The sequence below is a fragment of the Salvelinus namaycush genome, chromosome 41, assembly GCF_016432855.1.
Source record: "Salvelinus namaycush isolate Seneca chromosome 41, SaNama_1.0, whole genome shotgun sequence".
Lineage (NCBI taxonomy): Eukaryota > Metazoa > Chordata > Actinopteri > Salmoniformes > Salmonidae > Salvelinus > Salvelinus namaycush.
In genome coordinates, this window is record NC_052347.1 from 7,362,140 (window position 1) to 7,371,878 (window position 9,739).

The following is a 9,739-nucleotide window of genomic DNA, read 5'->3' on the forward strand; positions in this document are numbered from 1 at the left end:
CTGAGCCAATAGGATGTTAACATCTCAACCCTGTGTACCATACAGTAACATGGAATCATGTCATGAAATAAAAGCTCTACTCTGGAGAATTTCATATCCATTTGCTGATCAATAGGAAAGATTCAATCCAACTACTGCATTACTAGACACCGTCTTTGGATATGCTTCCAGTTGAGAATGTGTATAAGCAGGCAATAGTTTTAAATTCATCTTTCCCCAAATATGTCCTTGCTTAATAATGATCGCAATCCATAAAACGTTTTTATTTTATATTCATATTACAACAAAAACAAACAAGTGTCACTGCAAAAAGATTGTTTTGGGGGACAAGAGGTTTACAAAAGATATAGAAAAGTGAAAAAAAGTGAATATCAAAGCAATTTATTGTAGAAAAGAAAAAAAGGACCAAGGCACTGACAACTTAAAAGAAATAAGAAAGTTCCCTTATTTGTTAACACATTAACAAGGTGTATAAAAAGAGCATTTGATTGAAGGATTATGGTATGGTCTGCTTTTAAATAGCCCACCATAGAATACAGTACTTGGAACACTATGCTGAAAGAGAGGTAAACATCTGTGAGAGAAGGACAGTGCTGTGTGTGTCTGCAGTAGAATTGCACACACACACACGTACTTGGAACATCTGTTGATCCTATGATCACACGTAAATAATCAGACACACCCCCCAAAATGCATACTCCAGCAAAGAGTTACCATGAAGAGAGGGAGGGAGAATGATCAGCTAGGAAAAAGGAGACTCAATGGAAGAAAAGTGCAACAGAAATAAAGCACAGGAGGAAAGCATAGGAGATTCTCATGGCTGACCTGAGGGGGGGAAAATGTCATAAGACTTAAGCAACAAAATGTCATGCAGCGACTTGTTTGCAAGAAATAAAAAAATAAATTAATTAAAAGATGTGCCCTGGCCGAGCCTCTCTACACATCTCGTTCCATCCTTCTCTCCTGTGTGTGCGGTCAAGAGCTGCTCACATTTTTCAGCGGTGTGGGGAACAGAGGTAAGAAGAACCTTGAATCTGACTCAATCCTTTGCCATGGATGGATGGATGGAGGGTGGGAAAGAGGAGTGGTCCAAAAGTTGCTTCTTTTCCATTCCTAACTATTTTTCCTCACCTTTTCCTTCCCCTGAAACACTTCCCATTTACTCCCACATCATGTCTACCTCTACTACCCAGTTTCCCTCCCAGTCTTATGTCCCCCCCCCCTCTTTGTCCTTTCTTCTCTCAGGCTCTCCTCCCTCACATCTTGCGGATGACCAGCACAGTTGTAAGAACTCCAGCGAGGAACACCCCCACGGTCTGCCAGGTGGGAGTGCCAAAGTAGGAACGGATTCCCTCCTAAGAATTAGGAAGAGACACCATTGTCTTCAACCATCATCACCACAATTTCAAAAAGACATCTGTAAAAAACATGTCAATGTGGGGAAAGCACATCTACTGATTCCTTACCCAGCCACCCTGATCCCTAATCCAGTTGATCACATGATCTCGCAGATAGTCTGTAGCCCAGCTGATAATGGTTCTGATGATGTCGGGGACCTTGGTCAACAGAGCCTGAGGAGAGAAAGGTGATGCCGTCTTATTGCACAATGAAGAAACCAACTCATCCCAAAACGTGTAAATTGCAGTTCCACTCCAAGCGCTGCGGTTTACAAAAGTGACTATTCCGACTGAGATGAGCCCTGTTTCCTTTGTCTAACGGACAAGAGAGCGAGAGAATGATTGAGAGAGAAAGGAGCTAAATAAAATACTACCACTGACCACCCTCACCTTGATGACCAGCCGACAGGCAAAGTAGAAGAGTGCCACCACCCTGCCCCAGTTGAACTTTCCATCAGAGAAGATCTCACGGGCCACTCTCATAAAAACCTCATGGCTGGGCTGGAGTGCAGTATCATTTAACATACTGAAGGGGAAAACAAGAGATGCTCTGAGTATTGCACAAACTCCAGAGGTCAATTCAAAGTGAATATCTATTCAAGCAAAGAGCTGGAGTCCCTTTAAGTCCTTGGTTTAAGATACCTTTGGAGTTGTGTATTGCCATCCAGCTCATCTCCAATCTGCTGCAGGCACTGGGCCAGTTTCTTGTGGTTGGGGTCACACAGCTCACTCCCTCCCAACTGGGTCCGTGACACTGACAACTGAGTACTGCTGTCAGCATGGCGACGAACCCGCTCGTAGATGAAACTGCGAAGAGAGGGTCCCGGGTAAGCAACTAGCTAGTATATTTTGATCCCTGTCTGATTAATCAGGCTATAACAAACAATTAATTGGTATATACAGCCTGAAACATTGGAGTGCAAAATCTTATAAAACATTCAGCCAGAATGTTGAATAAAATTACATTTGAATTTACTCTACTGGCTGTCTGTGCAGTTTGTCCTTCAGACGCTTGAAATTTGAGAAAAAATATCCACAGGAAAGTGTTGTTTACCAGACATTTTAGAGAGCTGGTGGTCAGATGAATGTGAGAAATGTTTGGTCTTTGGTTCGCTGATGCTTGGCTATTGTTTACATACTGTGCAAGTGTTTACGTCGCATCTGTCAGTAGAATGAAAATACACATCAGAACCATATACCTACCGGATCTCTAAAAAGTCTGGTAAACAATACTTCCCTGTGGAAATTGTGTCTCAAATTTCGAGCGTCTGAAGGACAAACTGCACGGACAACCGGTAATGCAAGTATCAATGTAATTTTATTCAACATTCTGGCTTGTAAGGAACATTTACACGATTTGGCACTCCTATGTTTCAGGCTATATGTACCAAATACATGGTGTATTACAGCCTGATTAAGTCAGACAAATGTGAATAAAGATCAAATTCAGGAGTAAACAAGGTATACTCACTCTGTCAGTAATGTTCTTCCCAGTTCTAGTACCTGATCAGTTCCATTACCTGAGAACACAAAGCAGCACTGGAGTTAGTACTACCAGGACATAAACCAAGGGCAGGTAGAGGCAATTTAAGACAATGCCTATGTGTAGTCTGGCAAATACTGTGTAGTCTGGCAAATACTGAATTCTTGAAGTCCTCCTGACTGAGTCAAGTGGGTAGCGTCAGCCAGGCTAATGTATGAGTGTCTGTCAAATCGAAACTGGGCAGTCATAAATATATGATGTAATGTTCTAAACATGTTTGAAATGTGACACACAAAGATATTCTTGAACAAGTAGCTACTGAAGTATGCATGTCTCATGACCAGTTCAGTGTGACAATGTGAAACGAAGTTAAAACACCAGCTGGCTCATTTTCAGAAGTCGACTTGTCAGTTGACATTAGTAACAGCTGGGCTGGTCCAAGATGTACTACAGTTAGGCTAGTCGTCTATGATGTTTCTGGAATGACAACAATTAAGTATGAAGTACAAAGACTCAGACTGCCACATCTGGCCCTCCCATCCCAACAGGAGGGTAGCTCCCACTCAGCCCAGTCCAAGCACATCTGTGTCCTAGCACCCCAATGGTGGAACCAGCTTCCTCCTGCCCATCTTCTGGAAACCTCAAACCCTACCCCTTTAAAGAGTATCTTAAATAATCCCACAGCCCCCCTACTTTAGAGGAAAAATGTACTTTACTATGATTGTGATATGTGGTTGTCCCACCTAGCTATCCTAAGATAAGTGCACTAACTGTAAATCACTCTGGATGAGAGCGTCTGCTAAATTACTAAAATGCTAATTAAACACAGCTAGCTAGCACTCACAAACTAGTCTGACTAATCAGTCTGTAATACACAATTAATTGGTATATACAGCCTGAAACAAATGCCTGCAAAATCATGTAAATGTTCCTTTCCAGAATGTTGAATAAACTTTAATTTAAACTTACTATACCGATTGTCTGTGTGGTTTGTCCTTCATCTGCTTGAGATTTGAGACAAAATATCCCCAGGAAAGTGTTGTTTAACAAACTTTTTAGAGAGCTGGTAGGTACAGTTGAAGTCGGGTGTTTACATACACCTTAGCCAAATACATTTAAACTCAGTTTTTCCACAATTCCTGACATTTAATCAGAGTAAAAATTCAATGTCTTAGGTCAGTTAGGATCACCACTATATTTTAAGAATGTGAAATGTCCGAATGATAGCACATTGAATTATTTATTTCAGCTTTTATTTCTTTCATCACATTCCCAGTGGGTCAGAAGTTTACATAAAATCAATTAGTATTTGGTAACATTGCCTTTAAATTGTTTAACTTGGGTCAAACGTTTCGGGTAGCCTTCCACAAGCTTCCCACAATAAGTTGGGTGAACTTTGGCCCATTCCTCCTGACAGAGCTGGTGTATCTGAGTCAGGTTTGTAGGCCTCCTTGCTCGCACACGCTTTTTCAGTTCTGCCCACAAATTTTCTATGGGATTGAGGTCAGGGCTTTGTGATGGCCACTCCAATACCTTGACTGTGTTGTCCTTAAGCCATTTTGCCACAACTTTGGAAGTATGCTTGGGGTCATTGTCCATTTGGAAGACCCATTTGCGACCAAGCTTTAACTTCCTGACTGATGGCTTGAGATGTTGCTTCAACATATCCACATAATTTTCCTGCCTCATGATGCCATCTATTTTGTGAAGTGCACCAGTCCCTCCTGCAGCAAAGCACCCCCACAACAAGATGCTGCCACCCCCGTGCTTCACGGTTGGGATGGTGTTCTTCGGCTTGCAAGCCTCCCCCTTTTCCCTCCAAACATAACAATGGTCAAACAGTTCTATTTTTGTTTCATCAGACCAGAGGACATTTCTCTAAAATTACGATCTTCGTCCCCATGTGCAGTTGCAAACCATAGTCTGGCTTTTTTATGGCGGTTTTGGAGCAGTGGCTTTTCCTTGCTGAGCGGCCTTTCAGGTTATGTCGATATAGGACTTGTTTTACTGTGGATATAGATACTTTTGTACCTGTTTTTTACATTTACATTTAAGTCATTTAGCAGACGCTCTTATCCAGAGCGACTTACAAACTGTTTCCTCCAGCATCTTCACAAGGTCCTTTGCTGTTGTTCTGGGATTGATTTGCACTTTTCACACCAAAGTACATTCATCTCTAGGAGACAGAACGCGTCTCCTTCCTGAGCGGTATGACGGCTGCGTGGTCCCATGGTGTTTATACTTGTGTACTATTGTTTGTACATATGAAAGTGGTACCTTCAGGCATTTGAAAATTGCTCCCAAAGCTGAACCAGACTTGTGGAGGTCTACATTTTTTTTCTTTTGATTTTCCCATAATGTCAAACGAAGAGGCACCGAGTTTGAAAGTAGGCCTTAAAATACATCCACGGGTACACCTCCAATTGACTCAAATTATGTCAATTAGCCTATCAGAAGCTTCTAAACCCATGACATCATTTTCTGGAATTTCCCAAACTGTTTAAAGGCGCAGTCAACTTAGTGTATGTAAACTTCTGACCCACTGGAATTGTGATACAGTGAATTATTAGTGAAATAATCTGTCTGTTAACAAGTAGAGGAAAAATTACTTGTGTCATGCACAAAGTAGATGTCCTAACCAACTTGCCAAAACAATAGTTTGTTAACAAGAAATTTGTGGCGTGGTTGAAAAACGAGTTTTAATTACTCCAACATAAGTGTATGTAAACTTCCAACTTCATCTGTATATGGTTCAGTACCACGGTAAAGGTTGTTTTATATAGGATATTCGCTTAACTCGTCAATAGCCATTGAACCAAGCATGCCATGACAACTAAATATGTTCTAAATCAGGTTTAGGATGGATAATAATCCAGAGCTTTTCTTGTGTAAATTTCAAAGTTTCTGTTCAGATTACAATCTTTTAAAAAATCTAAGATTTACACACAAAAAAGGTGTCGATTGTTCCATCCTCCCCTGATTCAGAATATAACGTTACAATACTCCATGTCATGGCATGCTTGGTTCAATAGCTATTGACGAGTGAAAACCGAATATCCAAAACAAATGTTTGGGCTGTATATGTATATACCAATTAACTGTTGATCACATACAGGCTTACAAGCTAACTTGATGAGAAAAGGAAACAAGTTACCTGTAACACTTTTCCCCCAGTTGAACGGCTAACAAGAATGTAGCTTTCCTAGGTAGCTAGCTTACCTAGTCATGTGTACGGGCATGTTTCAGAGATGGGATGGCTGGGTGTTATGTTAGCTAGTTGACTGGCTAGCTCGACGCGGCTGGGTCCAACCGACAACAAAACTCAATTATTTAACAAGTAAGCTAAATCGTGACAAAAACTTTTCGTTCCGGCTCACGATAATTACGATATCAGTACCACGGTTCCGTATCGATTGTGTTTATCATAGTCATGTCACTTACCTGAATCGCCTCCTTCCGACGGCGCTGCCATCTTGTACTAAGATTATTTTGAGTCTGCTTCCGCCTGCAGTCATGTGACATATGTTTACAGTACCAGAGGAGTGGCTTCGTTTTGCTCGTTCACGAATGCCAGCTTGCAAGAGCACTACGTAGAAGGCCAATAATATTTATGAGTAGTCAACTTACAAAATACTTAAACTACAGCAAGTTTAATCAGCAATGAATACAAATATTTTGACACAAATGGAATCCAACGTTCCGCTTCTGCCTTGCCCTTTCTTAAACGTCATATCCTGTCCTTTCTGACTTCTGTCCGTCGCGCGCATGCTTAATTCTCTTTACGACTCGGCTGGCAAAGATGGCGGACGTACAAGTACGTCCAGAAAAACAGCGTGGCGAAATGAATGTGCTTTGTTGATAGTAAAAAAGCATCATGGCGTACAATAAATAGCGTCAGTTAAACGGAAAGCATGCGATTGAAGGATCTCAAAGTAGACTGGGCCCTTAATTGTTTAATGGTTCCAGGCCCTGTCCTGTGTGGAGCGTGTTGTCGGAGATCCAGCTAGGACGTTTGCTAACTAGGCCTTTACAGCATTGGGCGTATGCTTCATCTGTAGTTGATAATCGAAGTATACTGATTTATGGCAGTTAATAGCTAAAACATGTCATTGCTAGATAAATATATGTGCGAGAAGCTCGGTCCCCTTGGAGCGGAAATCTCGTTACCGGGATCAAATGTGACAACATCCGGTGAAATCGGAGCGCGCCGAATACAAAATCGTAATATTAAGCATTCATCAAAATACAAACTTAACTTCTTGTTAATACAGCCTTGTTGTCAGATGTCAAAAAGGCTTTACGGAAAAAGCATACCATGCGATTATCTTAGGACAGCGCCCAGCTTACGAAAGCATTAAACATTTTCCAACCAAGCAGAGGCGTCAGAAATGGCAATAAAATAAATCACTTACATTTGAAGATCTTCCTCTTTTTGCAATCCCATGGGTCCCAGCTACGTAACAAATGGTCGTTTTGTTCGCTAGAGTCCTTTATATCCCAATAAAGTCAGTTTAGTTGGTACGCTTGATTCAGTAATATACCTGTTTCCCTCGTTAAAAATGCATACAAATGAATCCCAAAGTTTACCAATAAACTTCGTCCAAACAACTCAAACAGCGTTTCTAATCAATCCTCAGGTACCCTAATATGTAAATATACAATCAAATTTAAGACAGAATAGTATGTTAATTACCGGAGATAAATAACGAAGTGCACTCGCTCACCGACGCCCGCCACAACACTACAGCCAAAATGGGAGCCACTTAGAAAAACTACAAATTCCAGATAATTTTCCAAAAAACAAGCCTGAAACTCTTTCTAAAGACTGTTGACATCTACTGGTAGCCCTAGGAACTGCAATCTGCGAGGTATTCGTTTGATATTCCCATAGGCAGCCATTATAATGAGTGGTGAGCTCAAAAAATATATATTCCTGGATGGATTCTCCTTGGGGTTTTGCCTGCTATATCAGTTATGTTATAATCAGACATTTTAACAGGTTTGGAAACGTCAAGTGTTTTCTATCCAATACTACCTATTATATGCATATCCTAGCTTCTGGGCCTGAGTAACAGGCAGTTTACTTTGGGCACGTCAGTCATCCGAAATACCAAATACCGCCACCGGCCCACAAGTTAACATACTGAAAAAGCCTGTAGCCGTTAGGTTAGTTTTTACGCTAACTTGGCTGGCTGGCTAAACTCAGCTGTCTACTTTCTCAACTTGTGTATTCCAAATGTCATGGACTTTATACGGCTATTGTTTTTAGCTACCTAGTTATTTTGCTCTGCTTTTGATTATAGCTAGCTCTGACTTTTCTGAACTTTCATTATGGTCAGCTTTATAGATTGTAAATCTTGCTAGTACATCCTATCCGATCTACTGCTTCTCTGTAGTCAGGTCTATTTCAAAATGCACATTGATTTACCTGCAAATTATTTTTTTCTCACGGTGTGAGCCTATGAGGCTCTGACGACACTGCTTAATGGCAACACTGATGCAGTTATAGGAGGGCTTTGGCATCCATACTGAACAAAACTATAGATGTAACCTGTTGGTTTCATGAGTGAAAATAAAGGATCCCAGAAATGTTCCATATGCACAAAAAGCTTATTTCTATAAAATGTTCACAAACTTGTTGCCAAGATAATCCATCCACCCGTGGCATATCAAGAAGCTGATTAAACAGCACGATCGTTACATAGGTGCACCTTGTGCTGTGCACAATTAAAGGCCACACTAAAATATGAAGTTTTGTCACACAATGCCACAGATGTCTCAAATTGAGGGAGCTTGCAATTGGCATGCTGATTGCAGGAATGTCCACCAGAGCTTTTGCAAGAAATTGGAATGTTCATTTGTCTACCATAAGCTGCCTCCAACGTCGTTGTAGAGAATTTGGCAATACGTCTAACCAGCCTCAACTGCAGACCACGTGTAACCATCGTCTGAGACCAGCCAGATTTGCAGAGGACCTAACATGTATTTTGTTTCAACAGGCTATTTATGGCATTTACATTGACAAGAAATGCCCCTTCACTGGAAATCTCTCCATCTGTGGTCGTATCCTCTCCGGTTAGTCTTTACATTACCTTGATGTTTATTGTTTTTGGTTTGGATGTAAAACAGTCAGCTTTGTTTTCTCACTGAACTGCAAGTGATGTTTTTCTCACGATGGTCTTCCAAGCCTTCTGGTTATGACGACAATGCCTTATGGCATTACTGATGCAACGACCGAAACCCCCTGCTCACCCTATTCAACGGTCTACTCCTATCCCTAGATCAGTGCTTAGATGTATTCTAAGATTGACCACACATTGACCTGATTCTGCCTTTTCAGGCGTGGTGACCAAGATGAAGATGCAGAGGACCATCGTCATCAGACGTGACTACCTGCATTACATCCGCAAATACAACCGCTTTGAGAAGAGGCACAAGAACATGTCTGTTCATCTCTCACCTGCCTTCAGGTAAGAGGATCTCTGTCATACTGTTGAGCCTTTTCTACCTCTCTTCCTTGCATGTGTTTTTTCCCGCCAGGCTGTATCCAATAATTGGCTGATCGTGCCTTTCCTACTGCAAGGATGGCTGTAACTCACTGTTGCACTAAAGTTGAAGTTCCATTAAATCAGATTTGATGTTGGCTGCAAATTATGTTTTTCTCACGATGGTCTTCCAAGCCCATGTGGCTCTGATGACACTGCCTAATGGCAACACTGATGCAGTTGTCATACCAAGAAAAGCACAGCTTAATAATGATCGCAATCAATAAATCATTTTTATTTTATGTTCATATTAAAACCACTGCAAAAATATTGTTTTGGGGGACAAGTGTTAAACGATAGAAAGTGAAGAAATG

The 9,739-nt window shown here is 41.1% G+C and overlaps 1 protein-coding gene and 2 non-coding genes across 3 annotated transcripts; 2 read left to right on the forward strand and 1 right to left on the reverse strand.

Moving 5' to 3' along the window:
* Positions 1-365: 365 nt before the first annotated feature.
* LOC120034479 (apoptosis regulator BAX-like) lies at positions 366-6,389 on the reverse strand. Its single transcript, XM_038981060.1, has 6 exons — positions 6,322-6,389; positions 2,869-2,917; positions 2,040-2,204; positions 1,788-1,923; positions 1,467-1,571; positions 366-1,355 (listed from the first exon to the last, which is right to left on the reverse strand). Exons 1-6 carry the CDS (start codon positions 6,350-6,352, stop codon positions 1,257-1,259), a joined length of 585 nt encoding a protein of 194 aa, XP_038836988.1. The 5' UTR covers positions 6,353-6,389; the 3' UTR covers positions 366-1,256.
* Positions 6,390-9,032: 2,643 nt separating this feature from the next.
* On the forward strand, positions 9,033-9,115 carry LOC120034608. The gene has a single exon (XR_005474050.1). It is a non-coding gene; the product is annotated as a small nucleolar RNA SNORD35 (small nucleolar RNA).
* Positions 9,116-9,525: 410 nt separating this feature from the next.
* LOC120034613 lies at positions 9,526-9,609 on the forward strand. Its single transcript, XR_005474054.1, has one exon. It is a non-coding gene; the product is annotated as a small nucleolar RNA SNORD35 (small nucleolar RNA).
* The last annotated feature ends 130 nt before the right edge of the window (positions 9,610-9,739 follow it).

Excerpts from the sequence above, each read along its gene's own strand:
- LOC120034479 (XM_038981060.1), bottom strand. The coding sequence starts at position 6,352 with ATGGCAGCGCCGTCGGAAGGAGGCGATTCAG. Across the intron at positions 2,205-2,868 it reads GGAAGAACATTACTGACAGA|TTTCATCTACGAGCGGGTTC; the intron begins GTGAGTATACCT and ends CTCTCTTCGCAG. Across the intron at positions 1,572-1,787 it reads CCTGTCGGCTGGTCATCAAG|GCTCTGTTGACCAAGGTCCC; the intron begins GTGAGGGTGGTC and ends TTCTCTCCTCAG.